The sequence below is a fragment of the Microcaecilia unicolor genome, chromosome 3 (genome assembly GCF_901765095.1).
Source record: "Microcaecilia unicolor chromosome 3, aMicUni1.1, whole genome shotgun sequence".
NCBI classification, from domain to species: Eukaryota; Metazoa; Chordata; class Amphibia; order Gymnophiona; family Siphonopidae; genus Microcaecilia; species Microcaecilia unicolor.
Window position 1 is genome coordinate 110,767,977 of NC_044033.1, and position 24,649 is coordinate 110,792,625.

The 24,649-nt window shown below is 41.4% G+C and overlaps 1 protein-coding gene across 1 annotated transcript in view; it reads left to right on the plus strand.

Annotated features, from left to right (window-relative positions):
* Positions 1–24,649, plus strand: part of PYGB (glycogen phosphorylase B) — a 189,812-nt gene that overhangs the window by 130,521 nt on the left and 34,642 nt on the right. The window contains 4 exon segments of the mRNA XM_030196276.1: positions 1,617–1,709; positions 10,133–10,279; positions 14,149–14,312; positions 21,012–21,126. Of these exon segments, the coding sequence (XP_030052136.1) occupies positions 1,617–1,709; positions 10,133–10,279; positions 14,149–14,312; positions 21,012–21,126 (519 nt within the window).

Here is a 24,649-nt window from a genome sequence, read left to right on the forward strand (position 1 = left end):
TTCCCCGGTGGTGTTTCCTTGGTTTCTGGAGCTTCAGCCCTAGTCTTGTCCTTTGCCAGTTCTCCTTGTTACTGGAGCTCCAGCCCTAGTCTTGCTATTGGTTCTGACCCTTGCCTGTACCTATCTACTGCTCTGCTAGCCGCCTGCCCAGAGACTCCTGCTTTGAACCTGACCACGCCTGTCTCTGCCTATTGCCTATACTCAGTTATTATCTGCCAGCCACCTGTCTCTGCCTATTGCCTGTACTCAGATCTTCTCTGCCAGCCACCTGTCTCGGACTGTTGCCAGAACCCGGACATTCCCTGCCTGCCTGTCTCACGTTAGCCTAGGTACCTGGGAGCACTGCTGGATCCTGACTCCGGTTGTTCCTGTTGCTGGTTCCAGTTCTGGTTTTCCTGTAAGCCCTACCGGCTGCTCGAACCTGAGGGCTCAACCCTCGGGGAAAGGCAGCTAAGCGTAGGTGAAGCCTACTCCAGTGTGTTCCGGTCCGGTGCGTTCCAGTCCCGAGTGTTCCAGTGCAGGACTCCAGTCCGGGGTTCCAGTCCAGCCTTGTCTCTTCTCTGCTCCGAAGGTGATCTTGCCTGCCACTGCCGCTCCTCGGCCGTGGTCCAAGGACTCACGTACCCACGGTTCCCGGGGAAGAAGCCTGACAGAATGCCAAGGTCCTCGAGAACACGACAGCCATCCGGTAAGCCACTCCACCAAATTTCTATCGGGTATATTTTCTGAGAGTCCCACAATCCGCACGTTGTTTCTGCGGGAACGGTTCTTAAGATCTTCTAATTTGTCCGTATGCTCTTGAAGCTATTGTTTAACATCGCGCAGATCTGCCATTTGGGCTGCCAAGCCTTTGCAACCGCCATGGTTAGCTGTTCGAGTTGCGATGCTGAAAAGGTTTGGCCTGCTGAAAGCGGTTCCTCCGCCATCTTGGATTCCAGGGTGGGCGCTTTATTCTTATCTTTTTCTTTTTTCCCCGTTCGCAGCGCCATTCCAGGGGGAGACTGCTTGAGATATTTGTCCATACAGGTATACTTCACCCGATTGCCCACTCCGGAATTATATTTTGCAGTAATTTATATAGATTTAGGAGCGAGGGCTCTCGAGCTGAGACGGAACGCGTCTGCTCAGCTCATCGCGTCACGTGACCTCTCCATCAGTTGCACTAAAATTAATAATCCAGCACCGGAAAGATAACTCTAATTTATCCATTTACATATGGATGAACTGGTTATTATTATATAGGAAATATGAAAGTATAGATAATATGAAAGCATTGCTGTTAATAAACTGTCTCCTATTTGTAGATGCTCTTGTAAATTGAATAAACTTGATGACTATCTCAAACTTACTTTTAATTAATGATCAATATTTCATGAAATCTTTATCATTGCTGATATGTTTTGTTCTTATGATAACAACTTGAAATAAGTTTAAATAAGTTCTTGTACACTTTTTTCTAAATTGTATTTGTTTTACTCTTACTCCTAAAATCTCAATAAAATTCATTTACAAAATCAAAATGAAAAGTGAACAACATGGACCCATTGAATCTTGGTGTTGCAAGCAGGAAGACATATTAATTCAGTGCTTCTGACTATGAATGTTGACTTTCACAGGTAGCCATTCAGCTGAATGATACTCATCCAGCACTTGCCATTCCAGAGCTCATGAGGATCTTGGTGGATGTGGAGAAAGTTGAATGGGATAAGGTGAGAACAAGGGGAACGTCTGGGATTATGGCATCAGTAACTGTATAATTAGTTGTGTTTCTACAGAACTTTGAGCTGATGATTCTTGTCAGAGTACAGTAACTCCCAAATTCTGTAAAACCGTGCACCTAACTTTATGCTTAGCTTACAAAGTTGCGCATGGAAGTTATAGAATAAGGTCAGTTGCATGCATAAATTAATTTGATAACAAGCTGATAATCAGTGTTAACAAGCAATAATAGACTACAGTTGACCTTAATTGGAGCTAATTGGCTCAAATTAGCAGTTGTGCATATAACTGCCGTTAGTCAGTATCCTATAAATTGCACATCCAAAATATATCGCGTTTACATGCTGGGAGGAGGAGTGTGGACATGGGTGGGGCATGAGCGGGTTAGGGGCTTGCCTAGCAGTTATGCACACAGGTTATAGAATATTAGCATTTACGTGCCTAACTGCCTACAGTTAGGCACCAGCATTTGCATCGGCCTTTGACATGGCATAAGTGCTCATGCCTAAAGTTGGATGCGTCTATGCGGACTTTCGCTAATACTTTACTTTATTTATTTTTTGTCTATTAGATTGTAAGCTCTTTGAGCAGGGACTGTCTTTCTTCTATGTTTGTGCAGCGCTGCGTATGCTTTGTAGCGCTATAGAAATGCTAAATAGTAGTAGTAGTAGTAGTAATATTCTATAATGCATGCACAATGGCCATTTTTGAATCCACACATAGCATGCTGAATCCCAATACCTAACTTTGGGGTCTTTTTACTAAGCTACGGTAAAAGGGGGCCTGCACTAGCGTCAGCATGTGTTTTTGACGCTTGCTGAGGCCTCCTTGTACCACCGTGGGTAAAAAGCTGTGTTTTTCTGAAGAATAGAAATGGCCATGCGGTAAGTGAAACACTTACCGCATGGCCATTTCAAGGGGGGGGGGTGCCCTAACCTAGCAGTAACTCGGCAGCTCGCAGCTCTGCCCAATTACCGTTGGTTCCAGCACTACAAAAATAGGATAAATTTTTGTAGCACTGGAAATGCTGTGCACTAGGGGTGGGAACTACTGCAGGGCTCCTGCAGTAGCCTGGCAGTAGTTCCAGATTGGCTCAGTAAAAGGGCCCCTTTAAGCACCCCTAAAGCTATTATTGTCCCAAAACTTTTATATACCCCAGACAAAAACAATCATGCTTTGTTTGTTTTTTTCTATTCATATGTAAGGATTAAAAGTCTGCATGAGGTATGGAAATTATTTTAAAATGCCACCTTGGAAGGTATTCTATAAATTAAAAAAGTTGAAGGATTTCGAAATAATGCTGTGAAAAAGGCTGTAAAAGCCAACCTTGCATCTTAAAAAAAAAAATAACAAGCAGGACCAAATAAGAAAAATATGAAGGCACATATACATTGCCAAGTTAGGTATAAAACATTTAAAAAGCAGGCCAAAAGAATTTGAGGAGAGACTTGCTAAACAGGCAAAAGCTAATTAAAATGGTTTCTTATACATTAAAAACAAGAAACCTGCAAGGGAATCATTTAGATCACTGGATGAACAGGGATAAAACAGGGTACTTGGGGAAGAGAAGGTCAGAGCAGAAAAACTAAGGGGCCCATTTACACACTAACGCGTGCTTACCACAGCAAAAAATGGCTTACTGTGAGGCGTGCTGAGACATCCCGTTGTGATTTTTGGATATGTGCACGCTACCCACGCTCTAAAAAATAAAATGTATTTTTTAGTGCTGGGGATGGGTGTGGGGGTAGAGAGTGGGCATGTTCTGTGCTAATTGGTTAGCAGAGCTACATTGATGCACACTAACCAATTACATAATAACTTAGAAAGTGACGGCAGATAAAGACGTGAGCACCAGTGTACCCAGTAGTCAGACTCTTTATCAATTCATGATTAAATCAACAATGAATGTGATATTATATACTTGATCATTGTCTTTCTTTGGTGTTTCCGAAACATAGATCGTAGAAGTCAGCCCGGTTCTGTCCTTATGTTCCAAGCTACTGGAGTTGCCATCAAAGCCCACTCCAACCTACTCCAGCCTATCCGAATCATCACACACTTAGTGCATGAGCCCTTATCTCCTATATAATAGGTGGTGGTAGAGGCTCATGCGCTAATGGCCACACTCTAATGGGAAAATTAGCACGTAGCCATTAATAGGGTGAATAGAAAAATCGACTATTTTATCCTGGCGATAAAACGGCCTTAGAGTGTGGGAATGACCCGCGTAAGGACGTATTAAGACCAGTTTTACTGCAGTTTGGTAAAAGGGCCCCTAAATTAATTGTTTTTCTTTGTGGCAGAGGATGTTGAGCAGATACCCATCCTTTGGAGGTAATGATTTGCAAACTGGCAAACTAAATAGTAGTAAACCACAGGACCCGATGACATTCACCCCAGCATTTTAAAGGAATTCAAATAAACTGCAGACCTGCTCCTAGTAATGTGTAACCTATCATTTAAATCTAATTTTACCTGAGGATTAATGAATAGCTAATATAACTCAATTTTCAGAAAGGGCTCTGGGGTGACACAAGTAACTACAGGTCTGCAAAAACACATCTTGAAATACATAAGAGAGGAAAAGGCGGCAGCTAAGCAGCCCGGTCCATCCAGTAGGCGAGCTTGGCAGACGGGCTCTTTCACCATAAAATTGGTTCAGAAATTCTCTTGTTTTTCTGCTAGATCCAGTCATTCTCCAAGGGCGTCATCCAGTGCAGAGTGGGGCTGCTGTCCCACAGCACATGTGGCGCCACACCCCTCAGTGAGCACCTAAGCTGATCTCCCTCTTGTGTGTGTGCCCACTGGACAGTCCCACAAGATGCTCCACTTTGGTCTGATGTGTTGTCCACAATAGAAGCGATGGTGGGAATCCAGCCTTTTACTGGGTCTGGACTCTGCTTTGGGTGCTCAGGGACTTTTGGAGCATTAGCAGCGATTTGTGCTAGTAGCTTTAATGCTGGTATGAAAGGTGATCCTGCATCATTGGGTGGGAGCGGAATCTCCGTCGTCGGCCGAGTGGAAGGCCAATATGTTGCAGATGGCCTCTTGGGAGCTGTTCAGCATACACCATCCCATGGGACGTTCCTTGGAAAGGTATAGAGATGTTTGGAAATTGGCACAAGACTACTTACAAGGGCAACCATCGCCTACCTAAATTAGCACGGAAAGGGGGAGGGGAGGGATGGGGGGTCACTTAAAAGAAAAGTGAATGGCTCATGTACACGATGAGTTTGTTTCTGTCTTTGTACTACTGTTTCTGTTATGTAGTTTTGCTTGAAGATCTTTGTGTACTCTGATAGTATTCATTGTTACATGTGTCATTCTCCAATAAGGATATTTAAAAAAAATGTCAGTGTAGTAGCTGATTAGTGCACCCACACCCATTTTGGACTAGATTCTATTTATAGCGCTTGAAAAATTGGTGCCAAAAAACTTCTTTCTAGGTTTGGTTTATAGAATATGCCTAGGTGTGTTTATAGAATATGCCTAGCAGCCATACTAGCGCCTAACTCTAGTTGCATCCATTTACGCCAAGTAAAACTTGATGTACATAACAGCTCCTGTTAAGGCGCAGAGTAGGTGTTTTCTATAATCCTGCAGATTAATTTTTGGAATGCCATGACCCACTCACAACTCGGGCATTCCGCACACACTCAGACATATCAACCCCCGCCCCCTTCAATACCACACTACAAGCCGTATCTTCGATAGAATTGGATTTATTTTGGCCGCAGCCAGGAACATCAAAATTGTTACAACTTGCTCTTCTCCTGCTTCCAAATTCAAAAGGACTTCCTGTGCAGTTCAAATTCCTTTCTCCTCCTCCCTTGCTCCTCCCCTTCTTTCCTGCCCCCTCCCCTTGCTACCCCTTGTTTCCCTCCCACTACTACCTCTGCTCTCTAGCTAGGCCCTCCCTGTACCCTCCCCCACACTTCTGTCTTCGCTGGCCTTCAGCCCGGTTGTGGTCGGCCCCCCTTTAATGGGTGTGCCTGGTTCTTTCCATGCCCATGGCCACATCCCATTTTTGGTAGCTCGCATTAGAATTTACGTGCACCATGTTACAGAATACACATAGCAAGTAGTGTGTGGAAATTCTAATTAATGCCAATTAGTGTTGATAATTGTTTGTTAAAATCCAATTATCAGTACTGATTAGCTTGTTAATCAATTTGGTTATGTGCATTGTTGTAGAATACGCTTCGATTTCCACACAATAGAATCTGAGGGTTTATGCCCCTTACACACACCCTTCCTAAAAAAATAAAAATAAAAAAAATAATAAATAGCACATGGTTAGTGCACACTGATGACGAAGCTGGCGTTCATCATTTTATCACGCTCTGCATTAGGCCATTTTTGCAATGCTTAGTTGCGTATTAGCACCTAACATAGCTTAGTAAAAAGGTCCCTTAACTAACAATCTGTAAAAGAGAGTGATGAGTGAATTGAGCTGCGTTTCATTATGAGGCTGCATCATTTATTATCAAAGGAAAAGTGGTACAGTAATCTTGTCTTATTATATGGGTGGATTACTATAAATCATTGTTTTGGGATGCAAAAGAACCAGCTGAGTCACTTGCAGTTGACATAAAATACAATGTGATCATATAACCACTACCATGAAATTTTACAAAGTTCCCAGTTCACAGTAGGACAAATCTTAATATTTGTGTGCTAGTTCATAAGGTCATTTCTTTGGGTGGAGACCAAACTGTCTTCTTTATTGATTAACTCTGTATGAGCCAGAAAGGCTGCTTCATTCCAATGATGTTTTTCACCTATAAATGCCCTCTCCATCATTGTGTAGGCTGGCCCAAACTAGAAGAAGAATCTGCTTTGAAACTCTCAAATTTAGGCGCTCAGAGTATCCATAGATTATTTGATCTTCTGTAGACACTACAAGGCTTGGTTTTTTGATCTAGGGCCCTGTTTACTTAGGTGCGCTATTGTATTTAGTGTGTGCTAAAAATTATTGCGGTCTAACCATGTAGACGCCCATAGGAATATTATGGGCATCTACACGGTTAGCACGTGGTAATAGCACATGCTAAAAATGCTAGTACACCTCTAGCACAGCTTAGTAAACGGGGCCCCAAGTGTTTAAATGAGTCTTTGCTTTTATAATGATCTGAGGTTTGAATTGTATAATTTATAGAACTGAAGACGTGTTTTATATTCCATGTGTATTTATTATTTTATTCATTGTATTAAAACGATGACTAAGGGAAAAATTATCCTAACTATACAGTAGCTGTACATTGCTGGGTTCTGCATTAGGAGTCACCACCCAGAAAAAGCGTCTTGTTGTGGATAATTCACTGAAATCTTCTGCTCAGTGTGTGGAGGTGGTCAAAAAGGTAAACAGCATGTTAAGAATTATTCAGAAAGGAATAGAGAATGAAACGGACAATGTCATAATGCCTCTTTTTAGATCTCCAAAGTGACCACCCCTTGAGCATTTTATACAGTTTGGGTCGCCCCATTTCATAAAGGTTTTAAGGAACCACAAGAAGGTACAGAAAAGGGTGAAAAATGATAAAGTGGATGGACAGCTCCTTTATGAAGAAAGACTAAATAGGTTTGGGCTCTTCAGGTTGGAGAAGAGTTGACTGAGAAGGGGATATGACTAGGTGCAGATGAAGTTAAATATTGTATATTCCTTCCTATACTAGGCCTTTAATATGGCCCAGCTAGCCTTCAGTTTTCCTAGCCTTGCTGTTCTCAGCATATTTTTAGTATCTTCCTGCAGCTGCATGTAAGCTACAGTGCTTTCTCAGTAAATGGAAAGTACATGTTACATGTCAAGGTGACACTTAGGAGGAAATCAGGCTAGGCAGCCCATAAATGGCAGATACAATTGGATATAACCTTGGTGGTGATGAAAGACTGAGGACCCTGCGACTCCAAGATGTTCCAACGGAAATATGTGTTCTGAGAAGAAGGACACCAGGTGTTTCATACTACTTGTTTGCTACATGGTTTTGGCACGTTGGGAGCACGCGTTACTGATAAGGAATTAGCCAATTGCCACAAAATGTGCATGTGAACACAAGTAGGAGAGGATGGTAGAATACAGGAAATTGCCATTTTTGTATATTACTATATTGTGTGATGGAAGGAAACAGGAAAATTCATATATGACCATAAGTTAGTTTAGGAGAAATCACATGATTTAGGAGAAATGAAACTTACAACAGTATATATGTGATAGCTAAGAAAGTTTTTGATGAGCAGTTTTGTTATTCAGTCTGTGCGTCTGGCTTCTGGGTGACAACTTGCTCCAGAGAGAACAATTATTTTGTATTGGCTTAGTGAGATACGAATAAAGATTTTTACTGGTTGCGCCTATATCTAAGTCTGATTGTCTCTCTTATTCCAGCCTCTAGGGCTGAAGTGTCCTCTCCTCCTAGGGGGCAAGGGACAGAGGGGATTACAATATGTGAAACGGAGAAAGAATTGCTGGTCTTGAATACTGGAACCATTTGCCTGTGGAAGTTGAGGGAACATCAGTCCTATCTCTGTTTAGAAAAGGATTGAAAACGTATTTGTTTTCTCAGGCTTATGATTGTACATGATGTATATGATGTATCTTTTTAGATAATTTTTACCTGGATGATATTTTCTCTTTTTCTTTTATTATGTTAGTTTTAAACAATTTTATTGATGACCTATCACAAACAATTCAATATTCATACGCTATGTTCAAGATACATCAGGAAACAAATGAACAACTTCTAATCATAACATAGAGGTAGCCATCACTTTTCTCTTTAGCTTCCTCCCTCCCTACTCCCAGCTATTTCTCCCTTATTCGTACCTCTATATCCCTCCCCGCAACCCCCCGTCTGCCCTTCCTTACCCCTCTAATATTCCTCCCCCCTGTAACCTCCCTCCCCCCTTTGTCCACCCCCCTTCCAGGCAGCTACATATTTCCAATAGCCCAGGGAAATTGACCTATTCACTTCTAAAACCCTTAGCTAACTTCGCTGGGTCCAAGCTCAGTCGATTAAGGATGGAACTTCGGGCCCTAGGGGCTAAAGCATTAATATATGATTCCCATATTAAGTAGAATTTAGGCTGTGTTTTGGGTTTATAATATGAATCTCGCAGCTCCATTAGTAGCAATGCATGCCACCTGTTGCACCATTGCCAAAACGACGGTGCCTCTAAATGTATCCAGTTAACTAAAATGCATTTTTTTTCCACAAGACACGCTTTAAAGATTAGCAGGTTATGACTAACGGTACCTTTCCCCTTCAGTAAGTCGACCCCCAAAAGGGCCGTCTCTGGTGTCAATGTCACCCTCCGCCCCAGGATTTTGCCTAAGAACTTCGCTATTTGCTCCCAGTAAGCGGATATCAGTTTCTTTTATTGTGTTAAACAAATTTTATAAATAAATAAAGCACCGCCTTGGGTGAACCTCTTCATAAAGGTGGTTAATAAATCCCAATAAATAAATAAATAAATATGACAAAGATTTATAAACTGCTGATGGAACAGGTTAATAGGGAACCCTTATTTACTTCTTACAGTACTAAAATTAATGAACATTCTGTGAAATTAATGGATAATTGTTAAAACAAATTTTAGAAAATTATTTTTCCATTGTACAAACAAGCAAGTTCTGGAATTTGTTTCCAGAGCACACTGTCAAGACTATAATGTAGCTGGACATAAAGGACCTCTGTACAGGTCCTTAAAGAAAAAGGGCCAACTTCTGTATATTGTACCTGAAAAATGGGCACCAATTAAAGACATGCTTGTCATGATTCTATCAATAATGCACACAACTTAATTAAACAACCAGCTAATCAATGCTGATAATTGTGAGATAACAATTATCAGCACTAATTGGCAATAATTAGGATTTAGGCGCATATCCGATTCTATAATGGATTGTGCCTAAATGCTATCGCGCATAACAATTTGGGGGCATGGTTAGGGGCATTCCTTGAGACACTCCTGGATTTTATGCACGTTGATACAGAATCACACCTAAGGACACCTAACTTAGGTGCACCTTAGTGCTAAGCACAAATCTATAAAGGGAGCATAGTTATTATGGAATTGTGCTAAGTGTGTCACATTATCGGCACTGATTTTTAGGCGCTACTTATAGAATTAACCCAAAGTCCATAAAACGTTTTAGCCAGGTAGACTTGGGAAATCCATCAGTTATCCTTGGTTGGGAACTGCAAGGATCTACTCTTTGGCATCTGTGGGGTACTACTTACTGATCCAGACTAGGCACTATCAAAAACTGGAGGCCGGGCTTGATGGGCCTTCAATCTGACCCAGCATTAGATATCTTATGAAAATAAGAAAATGCTGTTCCAAGCAGAGCATCACAATCTGTTCCGAGAGAATTGTTACTCTTACTAAATCTTATTTTTTTTTTACTTGTGCTTAGGCTTGGGAAGTAACAACGCGAACATGTGCTTATACCAACCACACTGTGCTTCCTGAAGCCCTGGAGCGCTGGCCTGTCCATATGTTTGAGAAGCTGCTGCCACGCCACCTAGAAATCATCTACGCAATCAACCAAAAGCATCTGGATGTAAGGAACTAAAGGTGGCAGATCAGTTGAAGCTAAAATGCACTGACTTACATATTCAGAGCAGATCTTTGAAGAGAGAAGCTGATGTGAATTTATTTATTTATACATTTATTTTCCACCTGTAGCTAAACAGATTACAACTCAACATAGATAACTGACATTAAATATCATAAAATAAAATCCACATAGTTAGTAACAAATAAAACACAATGAAATAAACCTAACAAGGTGCAGGGGTATCAACCAGAGCAACAAATATGTTCTCTGAAAAAAATTCTGTTAAAGTTGCCATCTATATTTGAGGCCTGATAATGTCTGTAGGCATATTCTCTATATTTGAGGCCTGATTATAAGTCTGTAAGCATATTCTAAATGATTCTCATTGTATACTGACAGTATTTCTTGAATGTAGGTTGTATTTGTTATAGTTTGAGTGATGGATATGCAGTGGAGACAGCATTGATAACCGTAGGGGCACTTGGTGCTGTGTTAGAAAGTGGTCTTACGAGCCCTTACATGGGGCTTAACGTGCACTAAGGTCATTTTAACTACAGTCACAACATAGCCGATTTTCTACTTTTTGTATTAATGGCCATGCAGTAATGTTGCCATTAGTGTGCAGCCATTTAAAAAAAATTACTATATGAGTACTTACCACCACCTATTTGGTAGGCGGTAAGGGCTCAGGGTCCATATTAGCAGACAGAACATATAATTAGATATCAATTACAGGAAACAGCAGTATGGTAATGATCTCTTTAATTGACTGGAGTGTATTTACCAACAAGGAGTGGAGGAGTGGCCTAGTGGTTAGAGCACCAGTCTTGAAATCCAGAGGTGGCCAGTTCAAATCCCACTGCTGTTCCTTGTGATTTTGGGCAAGTCACTTAACCCTCCATTGCCTCAGGTACAAACTTAGCTTGTGAGTCCTCCTGGGACAGAGAAATATCCAGAGTACCTGAATGTAACTCACCTTGAGCTGCTACTGAAAAAGGTGTGAGCAAAATCTAAATAAATAAAAATAAATACTTGATGTAAAAGGAGAAAACAATTTGTATAGTTATGTCACACTTTCTCCTGCACTGGCTTAAGGCATCTTATTTTATAAGCCAGTGCTGGAAAAAGTGTGATACAACTATAGAGGTTGTTTTCTCTGTCTTTGAAGATGAACTGCCTTCAGCAAGTGCTGGAGAGTTTGTGACCTAAGTACATAAGTTGCCTTTCTATCTTTAAAGGATGATACACATTCCATAATTGACTATAAGAAGTGCATTTCTTCGTGTTTCTGTGGTCATTGGACATTTGGATATTAATGTTTGCCCTTCATGCAGGCATTAGCCGAAACGTGGCTACATCGGGCTCCTTTTACAGCAAGTGAATATGCTCTGCTCAAATAAAGAGATCATTACCAAAATACTGTTTTTTGGTGATTGATATCCAACTCTACATTGTATCCGTGGTTTATGTTTTGGATATTTCCTCTACCTTTGATTGTCAAGGTCCACATTAGCCATGTCCTAGAGGGAGCCACAGGTTGTGGACCCTGGCCAAAGACTTTTGCTCCAGTAACTGGGTTAAGATGGGAGGGGGATATACAATTGGGGCAAATAAATCCAGGTAATTGTGAATGCAGGTTAGTCCTGACTGAGCTGACACTCCAAGGAGCAGGAAGAAACTTCAGATTGACCTGAATTTAATTCATGTCTTCTATTTTTGGGGTCAACAAGAATTGGAAATGCAGCCTGGTACCAAACATTAATAGTTGAGGTAGCAGGTCACGTAGAGCTGTTAACCCCACATCAATAAGTGGTGGTAAGTGCATTTGTGTTACCTGCGGTCCAGGTAACGCATGCTAAATGTACTTTCTCTGTGTTAACTGCATGGGCAGATGCTGGGAACACTCCTGATAGTTAACACAGAGGGGCCAATATTCAAATTGCAGGAGGTAAGCTGGTATGCCTTCGGCGATCAACGCTGAGCCCGGATATGCAATGCTGGGCCATTTCTGGTACCAGCATTGAAAATCCGGGTGCTTTTTGACCAGTTTCAACTTAACCAGCCAAGTCAATATTCAGCACTGGCTGGTTAAGTTTAAACAGGCCAAAGATAGGCTTCTATTTCATTGGCCTAATTTGGCCGCCAAACTTAGCCAGTGATGCGCTGAATATCGGCAGATAGCTGGTTGTATCACGCGATATAACTGGCTATCGGCTAAGTGCTAACCGGAAATATTCAGCGGGAGATAACTGGCTATCTCCTGCTGAATATCGCTGGATAGCCAGTTAGGTGCTGTTTAACTGGCCAGGAGCCGTTCCTGGATGGTTAAATGTTTTTTAATATTGGAGGGGAGAGACTTTGCAGTTAATTTTTGCAGTGACCACACAGTAACTACAAAACTGTACCACACTTTGGTAAAAGACTCCCTTAATGTGGGCAAATGCAAAGTGATGCACATAGGAAAAAATAAAATAAATGCGCAATCCCCCTCATTCTGTAACATATTGCCCGATATTAGATGCCAATTGCGCATATAAGTTATAGAATACTAGCACTTATATGTGAGACTGTTAAATAGTTATGTATATGAGTTCTAGTTGGGCGCAAAGCAGTATTCTGTAACTTTAGAGCACAACTCAGTGCTTAAATGTAAGGGGGTGTGCACAGGGGGAGGTGCATGGATGGGGCATGGGCAGGTCCCATATTTGCATGTGTAACTTACAGAATATTGTAAGTTATGTACTAAAGTACTGCATATAGGGGCGCGTATTTATGCCTGCTATTGGCATGGCCTAAATGGATGTGCCTAAACGTTAGCGCATAAATACTGGCATAACCTGGTATTCTATAACAGAATCTGGGTGCCCAGATGCCAATATTGAATTAGCACTCAGCAGGCTACATCTTGGAGCCTAACTTTTGGCGACCTTTATAGAATCGCCCCAGTATGCTCACATCCTCACCTCAGTGTATGGCGGTGGTTGTTGCAAAGGCAAATAGAATGTTCAAAATATAACAGAATTTGAAAATGTACAAAAAAAACTCATAAGCAACTGGCTTAATGCTTCTGGGCCCCCATTCAAAAGGGTGGCGACTTTAAAAAATAGTTGGATCTAGATCGCCACACCCCCAACAGAAAGGCCCCCCCCCATATTGAGACTCCCCATATCAAACCCCCCAATAGTGCCCCTCAACTAGATCCCCCCAACTCTGAAGGCCTCCCAAGGTGTGAACCCCCACCAGAGAGCCCCCAAAGCCCCACGTTCTCAAAAAGGAGCCCCCCAGGCATATCTTAGATATTCCCTGATGTCTGGTGGAAAGGCAGGAGCAATACCCAGTAGTGAGCACCAGGATCCAAAATGGTGCTGGTGAAACCTAGTGGTAGTTTCATAGTACCATATAGGGGTGGTTTTAGCTAGGGTTATTTTCCACAAATACACATGCAGTGTGCACCCAGTTCTCTCCACATGCGACGTTATAGCATTTCCATAGTAACAAGTTAATTGCTTTACATGCATCTGCATGTTTTGCATCTAATTACTATGTAACATGGGGTAACCTAAATAACGGTGTGTTAGGGCGCTGCAACCAGCATTAAAATTCCTTTAACACATGTTAAGGGGTAATGTGGATTAATGCCCTAACGCAGATTGATAACCACACCCCTTTAACTTGTCAGCAAATACACTTTACCTAAGTGGGATAAAGTGGCATAATGTTAGTAAAAATCCTGTAAAAGGCTCTGCAGGATTTGTTATTAAAGATCTGATTCATTAAGTCCTTCCTTCCTTTCTCTATCTGAAATATCTTTTCTGTAGCAAGTAGCTGTGTCTGAATTGTTGCTACACTAATTATTTTTTGCCACCTGACAGAAAGTAGCTGCCTTGTACCCAGGAGATTTTGACCGTTTAAGAAGAATGTCCGTGATTGAAGAGGGAGATTGTAAGAGGATTAACATGGCCCACCTCTGCGTCATTGGAACTCACGCTGTCAATGGAGTAGCAAGGATCCACTCTGAAATAGTAAAACATGACGTGTGAGTAAAGTGGAAGGTTAACATACCAACGTCAGTTTCTTCTCTACCTTACCTTCACTTCTACCACCTCTCCTTTATTTGAACCTTTTCTTTCCACACTTGATTTATAACCTCGAGCTCATCAGTCTTACACCTTTCTTTCCAGAAACATACTGCTACTCCCTTTTGGGCTCTACATTTTAGTTTCAACATATTCAGAGTATATCCCGTCTTGGCTTTTTGTGTGCTTGCAGATTAATTTACTTCATTTAGAGTTGACTGTGGTAGTACTCGCTTTGCTATCCTGCTTCTTACATATATCCAATGCAACTCATAATTCTCTGCTGCCCACTTCCATTGACCCACCTCTTCTTTTTTCCTTGAACTGCATTTGAGCACTTTAAGGAGGGGGGGACCTGGACTAACCCTATTCTTAAGGCATTCCCCCTCCCCCCCATTTTCCACTGCTTGTAGTATGAAGCCAAACCCCATCCACCACTGTTAATGACATGGATACCATTGCCAACCTTATTAAAGAGGTGGATAGAAGGAGAAAGGCTGTCTTCAACTGCATATAATCAACCTAAGAACAGAGCATTCTTCCTGCTTGTTCACATGATTTGTACTGTAGAGGCAAGCTCCACCCTCAATGGGTGACTGTTAATCCGTTTGTGAGCCCTTGAGCCTAGGCCGAGGCTTAGGAAGGATCTTGGCCAAGGCCTAGGGTGGGCCAAACAGGCGCTACACAAACCCACAGCCACAAAGCCAGCACACTCAGGACACTCAACCAGCACCAGCAGAAAAGGGGGATAGACCACTCAGGCAGGCCTCACGGCCGAATGGGAACCCCCTCATACAGAGTCCAAGCGTCCGGGCTTCACGGCCGATCTGGAATCGAGTCACACACAAGGGAAGGGAAAAAGAACAACGAGGGGTCCCAGGAGGGACTGGAGCACATGCAACGCACACAGCGCTAGCTAGACACAAGGGAAGGGCGACAGACAAGAAGCTGGCAGATACAGGCTACGACCAGGGGAAGAGAAAGCCAAGGACAGAATGGGAAACAGACTCTATAGGAGCGAAGCTCCACAGGAACACTCTAGGTTGTACCATACAGCACACAAATACACTAGGCTGTGCTACACAACACCCAGGGGAAAAGGGAAGCCACCTATAGGAATACACAAGGCTGTGCTATACAGTACTCAAGGATTAAGGGAAACCACTATAGGAATTCACAGGACTGTGCCACACAGCACTCAAGGGTCAAGGGAAACCACACACAAGGCTGTGCCACAGAGTCAAATAACAGACACTAGAGACAAAGGGGAAAAGCAAGCAAACAGGGAAAGCTGCCTTTACATACACCCGACAGATAAGGAGCAATGCTTACAGGACTCAGGAGACAACCACAGCAGACAAAGAGTTAAAACAGGCTAAAGGGAAGGGCTACTAAACACGTCAGGAAGAAGCAGGGCTTACACTGTAATCAAAGGTTTAAAGCTAACAAAGGAAAAACACAAACAACGTTCCTACCAGAACTCAACAGCACACAGAGACAGAGCAGAGAGAGCACCCACAGGTGCAGGGAAGCAAGATAATCAGGGAAAGCAGCTTAGCTAGGGGAAACAAACAAGCATACCCTGGGAACAACCAGCACACATAGAAACTACGAGCAATGAGAGGAGTAAACTCCCAAGAAAGCACAGCTACTAGCACAGACAGAGAGAGGGAAACAGGCTTCAGCTGACCGGGATCAAATGCTAAAGCATAGACTGAAGGGAAAGGTAGGCTTAAATAGATCTGACCTCTGACGTCTGCTGCCTCAGACGTCAGCTCAATCCCTAACAGGCCAATCAGGAGCGAGTCCCAGACATTCCCCTGCCTGTTTTAGCAGAATCATAACACTGACATTACAGACACCATCTCTGCCATCATGTACCTGGCCATGGTACACGGAGGCAACATGCAGGAGCAGGGCATCAGGGTGAACCACATGGTCAGTGTGGGTCTTCCAAAGCCCATCAGAATGCAAAGTGCATCCAGCCTGACTCCAAGAATCAATTTCCAATTGTGATGCCTCTGCTTGGGCTTGAATGACAGACTATAAGGGAAGCAAAGGAGATGGCAATACTAGATACAGGGAAGGCATAGTATGATGTTCGCTTAAAGTAGCTGCCCTAGCAGCATGATCAGCAAAAGAATTTCCCCAAGATACTTCATTATGAACTTTAGAATGGCCCTCACATTTAACAATAGCAATTTCTTTTGGATATGTCTAAAAGATCTATTTTGCGGGAAGCACAGAGTAGAATTAGCTCTAGTAAAACTATTCAATTTATCCAAATACTTAAATGATTCAAACCATAATTAGTGCTCTTATAAGTCACTGGCCCAGAGAGTAAGATCTCACACTTACTTGTCTAATTCCCTATAATTTAATATGCTGAGTGGAATCACAAAAATCTATTTCCCGACCCCTCTTTTGGAGTTCAAGTCCAAATCTCCCTCTGTCCAGAATCGGTCAGACAAAACCTTCTCTCTTCTGTCTGTCAGATCTTGACACTTTCAAGACCTGTAATCTGGCTTCCAGCCAGACTGGTTTAGATCTACTAAATCATCCACAAAGGAAAGATATTCAACATAAAGGAATCTTTCACTTGCTCATCTTCCAATGTGGTATATATCATTCAATGTAAAAAATGTAACGAAGGATGCTATATTGGAGAAACAGGCCAGATGCTTAAGACAAGATTCAATTTACATAGACATCACATGAACAATATTGGTGCCAGTAGGGCTCCCACCCCTGTTGGTCAGCATTTTACAGGACCAGGACACTGTACCAGTGACTTCACAGTGAGAATCCTGAAAGGTAACTTTAAAACCATACAAGAACCTTTGAAGTCAGAATGATTGAATATTTTAACACCCAACAGAAAGGACTTAACAAGGATCTGGGGTTCCTAGCCCATTATAAACCATAAAGCTGTATTTCTCTGTTGATCACCCCACCCCTCACCTATCCACACCCATCCTGTTAGAATATCAATGATATGCTTTGATGTCCCCATGCATACCTCCTACCCACCCCCATCCTCCCACCCTGTCAGACTGTCATAGTAATGCTTGAATGTTTTCACTTATATACACTGTCAGCTATCACATTTGCTTATTTCCGATCTGACGAAGAAGGGCAACCTTCGAAAGTTAATCAAGAAATGTATTAAGTTATGTCCAATAAAAAAGGTATCATCTTATTTTCTTTTCCATGTTTTATTTTGTTTGATTTCTATTGATAACCTTAAGAGTGGACTAACACGGCTACCACACCTCTCTACTCTATTCAGAGGGAAATTTGCCTTGGCAGAAGAAGGTACATGAGATCAAACACTGACAATTAGAAGCCAGGTTTCTCCCATGAGCTTCTTGCCAGGCACAGGGAGAATATAAGAATATATAGACATAAAAGGCTTATATCATAAGGTCAGCTAAAATTCAGTTCATTAAATCAACAAAAATAAGAAAGAAAAGAGACTTTGACCATTTGCCAAAACAGGTAATGTTTTCTCAACCTAATAAGAGAAAAGAATAATTACTGATATATTCTTGTCTATCTAAATCATTCTTTAAACAACATGTAAAAAGGAAAAGAAAACAATTGGCACTAGAAACTTATCTTGGAGAAGTTTACCTTTCTTCATAAGACCTCTTAACTACAGATAACAGCTCAGTTGAAATTAATGTGGCCTTCTCATAAGGTCAGTGGGAAGGCTGAGAGTGGCAAGTTTATGTCACATAACCTAGTAGTATTTTCTACCATTTTTCAGACTAAAGAGATTAACCCTAAGTTTATCAAATCCACAACATCATATAAAGGGATCTGCAAAAGTTAGAAGGATGGTCTTATAATTTGCAGATAAAATTTAATGCAAAAAAGTGCAGAGTGATGCACTTGGGGAGCAGAAATCCAAGGGAGCTGTATGTGCTGGGACAGGGGTGGGCAACCACAGTTCTCAAGGGCCACAACCCAGTTAGGTTTTCAAGATTTCCACAATGAATATGCATGAGACTGATTTGCATGTACTACTTCCATTGTAATACAAAAAAGGGTCTGCTACTGGTAAATGACAGAAACCACCCCCTAAGGGGGCTGTCTTCGAATTAGCAGGAAAAAAGGCTTCAAAGAGCTTCCAGTAGCAGACCCTTTTTTGTATTATAGTGTTGATTATCTGATCTGCATTCGAACCGTAATTAGTATTTAGTTGAATCTACTTCCATTGTATACAAATAGAGCTCATGCATATTTATTGTGGAAATCTTGAAAACGCGACTGGGCTGTGGCCCTTGAAGACCATAGTTGCCTGCTCTTGTGCTAGGAGGTGAGAGGCTGATATGTACAGACCTTGGGCTGATAGTGTCTGAGGATCTGAAGGTAATGAAACAGTGTGATAAGGCAGTGGCTGTAGCCAGAAGGATACTAAGCTGCATAGAGAAAGGCATAACCAGCAAAAGAAAGGAGGTGCTGATTCCCCTGTTCAAGTCATTGGTGAGGCCCCACTTAGAGTACTGTGTTCAGTTTTGAGGCCATATCCTGCTAAGAATGTAAACAGACTTGAAACGGTTCAGAGGAAGGTGACAAAAGTGATATGAGAAGAGAGTGGAAGACCTGAATATGTATACCGTAGAACAGTGTTTCCCAAGTCCAGTCCTGGAGTACCTCTGGCCAGTCAGGTTTTCAGGATATCCACAATGAATATGCATGAACTTGATTTGCATGCATTGCCTCCATTCTATACAAATCTCTTTCATGCATATTCATTGTGGATTGCCAGAAAACCTGACTGGCAAGGGGTACTCCAGGACCAGACTTGGGAAACACTGCCCTAGAGGAAAGGAGGGACAGGGACGATATGATACAGACATTGATATACTTGAAAGATATTAAAAAAGAAAAAAGTCTTTTCCAGAGAAGGGGAAATGGTAGAACTAGAAGACATGAATTCAGGTTGCAGGGTGGTAGACTTAGGAGTAATGTCATGAAATTCTTTGTCACTGAGAGGGTGGTTGATTCCTGGAATGCCTTTCTGAGGGAGGTGGTGGAGACAGAAATGGTGATGGAATTCAAAAAGGCCTGGGATGAAGATAGAGTATCACTTATTAGAAAATGGATGGTATAAAAAAACAAAACTGAAATGATTGCTTCTGTGTTGATGTGTCGAGTGGTGCTTAGATGATTATTCTGGCTGTGAAGAACTAAGGCCAGTGCTGGGCAGACTTCTACAGTCTGTGTTCTGAATAGGGCAAGACAGTTTAGTTTAGGATGGGCTGGAAAGGGCTTCGATGGCAACTCCAGTGGTTGAAATGTGAGAATAGTGCTGTGTGGATTTCTGCAGTCTGTGTCCCATATATGACAAGAAAGATTGGGATAGGCTGGAGTGGGCTTTGATGGCAAATGTATGGACAGTGCTGGGGGGGACTTCTATAGTCTATGTCCCAGAAATGCCAATGAAAGACCAGGATAAAGTATTTTATTCCACATTCATTGTTGTTTTAATCATGAATTGATAATGAGTGTGACCGCTAGCAGTGGCATTCCTAGGTTAACTGCCACCCAGGGTGGATCACCGCTGGGCACCCTCCCGGCGCATCACCTCCCCCCTCCCCCCTCCTGGTGTTTCACCTCCTGGGGTGCAGCAAGCAGTTACGGGATTGTCGGCTCCAACAGTTCTCTGCCCCAGAACAGGAAGTAACGTCAGAGGGAGCAGGGAACCGGCAGAGCCTGCACCCCATGCAGTGTGCACTTGGAGCGGACCACCCCCTCTGCCCCACCCTTGGTACGCCACTGACTGCTGGGCAGACTAGATGGACCGTTCAGGGCTTTATCTGCCATCATTTTCTTATGTTATCTCAGCTGCCAGCCTTAGAGCATAACCCCTTGGAAGTCATTTCTACTTATCCAGGATAGTTTTTGTTCCATATTTTTGCTTGCCATTTTAAGCAGAGGAGTATTTAAGATTCCCAACCTAGTTCAACCCAGCTCTTGTTTTTTTCTCACATCTATCCAAAAAACTTTACAATATCTAACAGTATCAGAACCAGTGTGTCCATTGCTAAAATATCCAGCACCTGTTATATCTCCAGCGCACAGGACCGATGCAAGAGTATTGGGCACCCTAGACAAACCTTCAGCTTTACAACCCTTCCCCCAATTAATTCTGAGGCTCCTAATCTAGCTCCATCCAAAATATCATACTTTTACATATTAAACTTTGTTGTGTGTGTATGAGGGCAATTTTCAAAAGGCATTTACCCAGGTAAATGGGCTATTTGAAAATGTCCCACCTTCATGCAGGTAAAAGTATGCATTGATGGTTCTTTGAGTTTGTGCAGCTGTCAGGATTTGTTGTTTTGCTTTGACTGCAGCTGCTCTGTGCTGCTCCCCCAGAGCTGCTGCTCTGGGTGACTACCTAGTCTTGTCCAATGGTGGGGCTTTCCCTGCCTGAAAACCTTGACTATATGAGTTTACTATGACTAGTTATTACTGTCCTTGCATCCTTCCAGACAGTCTTAGCTGCTGCTTAATTCATATTATCGTCTGACTTCCAGGCACTGACACTCATAATATGTGAAGAGGTGGCACGTAAAGCTCCAGCTGCCTAAAGCAGTTGCAATGGTGAGGATGTTTCTAATGTTGCCCCTGCTTTCTTTCTATTTCAGGTTTAAAGATTTCTATGAAATAGAACCAAAGAAGTTCCAAAACAAGACAAATGGTATCACTCCGAGACGCTGGCTCCTGCTGTGCAACCCTGGGCTGACAGATACAATTGCTAAGGTACTTGAGCAAGACAGCGTTACAGAATTTATGCACTGTGCAAACAAAAGTCTTTGTTCCAGTGTAAAATGTGCATAGCGTTGTTTTTCTAAAGAAATCTTAGGGGCAATTTTTAGCAGGATGGTCATTATAGATTTTTAGCCACCCTATCCATATAAGCTGGTCTGCTTATCCATATAAGTTAGGACTGCTATTTATGGAGTCCACTTATACGGATAACATTTTCTAGCTATTGGTTGAATAACATTTGGCCCTGACCCGTTTGCATGGCCCCTCTTTAACTATCTTTATTAATTTATATGGACAACATTTATTCATTCATCGATGGCCAATTTTAAAAGGAAAGCATGGATGCTGAGTGCTTTTCAATAATGACCTGTTAGTTTTTATTTCCCGTGTAAAGGACCAGATTTAAGAATTGGCCACAAGTGAGGTGAAAAGTAGCCCTATAAGTTAGTTAATTTAGGAATCAGACAAAGGATACCACATTGAACAAAATGCACAAGTTATTTTTCTGTGGAATGCCTTTTCTCTTCCAGAAGCTGCTGGCAGCAAACGTTTTAGCTGAAGGATGTAATATTTTAAAACAGTGCAAGTAAACTGCAACTAGCAAGTTTTGCCACTTTTTTAGCCTTACTTATGCCCAAACCTTCCTTGAGAGCTGCGAAGAGGTGGGTCTTTCAGGATACTCCTAATGAATATGCCTGAGACAGATTTACAATGAATCAAAATAATAATGGTCAACTTTAAGGATTAAACGTATTCTTCACCTGACGGGGGCCACATTAAACCATCTACCAAAACAAGGAAAACTCAGCACCTAAAACACTTTCAGTATAACATATTTCAGTGCAGTATTTTAAAGTGACATTGTGCCCTCTAATTTCCTTAATATTTTTTAGAAATGATTATAAAGATTTATATATATATATATATATATATATATATATATATATATATATATATATATATATATATATATGTGTAGAAAGGACCTCAGCAGCACTTAACGTGCTGCGGCGATTCATTTATCAGGAGGTGAAAAACACGCTTAATCGCCATTGCATCTTCATAGGTCCAAATTACTTATCCGGTTTACACTCTCACAATTTATTTATATTTTATGCTTTCCTTCTAAATATGTCATGAAGCTTAAAGCTTAGTGCTTAAAAAAGAAAAACTTAGCTTTTTAGAAATAATTGTGAACAACAGGACCACTGGCCAACACGCGTCATGTTTCGCTATAGCTGCGTCCTGACTCCTGTTTGTTTCAAAGCTATTACTATGGAACCTATTTTCGAAGCATATGGAAGTCTCAAAAGCCCAAAATGGACATCCATGTGCTTGAGACATCCAAGTACTTATTTTGCAAAGGCAGAAAAGGGACATCCAACACTACAGTATGTGCAAATAGCAAGGGGGTACTTTGTGGGTCTGTTTTGGGCAGGACTTCCAACAGTGGTTACCAAAGGAGAAGAAACGTCTTAATTTAAAAAGAAGGATGTCCTTAGTTAGACCTGTTTCAGAAACGTCCAGGGTACAAAACGTGTGCTCTGAATGAGCAACTGTTCACTGGAGGGATTAAAGCATGACACATCCTTAATCTCCCAGTTGCTGTCCCACTCCCCTGAAAATGAAGCTGAAAATGGAGACCAGACATCTTCTGGTATTATGGGCATTCTTAGTAAAGCAGGAAACAAGTCTGAGGTTAGTACAGTGAACTTTAAACCTAATGGTTGGTGCAGTGGACTTTAAACCAAGGGACCCAGGTTCAAATCCCAGGTTAACTCTTTTAATTAATTTTTTTTATTGTGACCCCCAGGAACAGAAAAAAAACCCCCATTGTACCTAAATATTTAAGGCACCTACAAGCCTGAATGTTACTGAAGTGGTATACATTCATGTACATTAGGCATTTTTTCTGTTCTTGGAGGGCTCACAATTACTAAAACAAAGAGTTAAAGTGGGATTTGAACTTGGGTCCCTTGCAGTGGCATAGCTAGGACTGAATGGGCCCCAGGCAGAAAAATTGAGGTGGGCCCCCTATAACACCATCACTCCCTAAGTGGTGGGAACGGGGTGGGAGGGGGAGGATACAGATTTCCAAAAGCATTATGGTTAATAAATTAAGAAGAAAACTTGATTTCTTCCTTTGTTGTCTGAGCAATACTTTGGTCCTAGTGTATCTCATCTGCCTTTTCTATTTTTTACTTAGCTGTCTCCAGGTCTCTCTCTATTCCCACCATCCATCTTTCTTATATGTCCCTATCCATTCTGTCCAACGTCTCCCCTCTGTGTCCCTGTCCCTATCCTTCCCCCATGGTCAGCATCTCTCCTCTGTGTCCTTCCCTTTTGTCCAGTATTGCCCCTCTCTTTCCCTGTTCCTTTGCTTTCTCCATAGCCAGTATCTCCTCTGTATCCCTACTTCTCTCTCTTTCTTTCCTCCTGCATCCCTAGGGTAACCATATGGCTCCAGAAAAAGGAGGACACATTGATCCAGTCTTGGTTTTGCTTCCATTGAATGGAAGTAAAACCCAGACTGGCTCAATCTGTCCTCCTTTTTTTGGACTAAAGAGAATCCACAAAAATATGGAGAACTCAATAGATCCCACGGTGCGTGAAATGTAAAACAAAAAAGGTGGGAATATAAGCCAGGCTCTCCAAAGAATGGAACCAAAAATTGTTTAAAAATCAAAGTTTAATATTTTCAAACAGATAAATATACCAATAATGCATAAGAAATGACTCGACACAACGTTGTGTTTCGGCCAAGGAGGCCTACATCAGGAGTCTAAAAACATAAATACACAAACAAAATATAAAAAATGATAAATGACTAAATTAATAATAATATATAGCAATAATTGTATTAAAAGAGGAACAAATATATTTTTTCAAATAAATCAAGGAACGATGTAAATACAAAAAGTAAAATAAAATACTGTTAGCAAAAAGAACTGAAAGATATACATATATATATATATGTCAAAATAATATATTAAACAAACAATATGCTAAATAGCACTAAAGAAAGAAACATAATGTATAGAAAAAACGAGAATGGAGATTAAATAAAAACAAAATGTATACATACATGGGAATTAATAAGAAGACTGACCTTATGGAACTGGTTAAAATAAGATGTCAAAGGAATCTCAAATAGTAAATAGAGGATTCCAAAGGATCTTGTAAAATAAATATATAGAAAATATATAGTCTGCAAAGAAATGGAAAAAGATATTGTATTCACAAGTGTAATGGACATACAGAAGGCGAATAAATATATATAACCCTAGGGATACGTGAAACAGTTCAAGGGAAAAAAATATAATAATGAATGCATGAAGAACGACCAAACAAAAAAACAGGGGAAACGATTAGACTATTGAGTCTTAACCAGCGCTGTCTTGTATTTAAAACAATCATTTAGCTAAGGAACCGGCAGAAAACAAATTAAAAGGTAATCCAAAAAACGCGCAGTATATTAATAATGAAAATAATGAAAAAATGGCTGAATTACAAC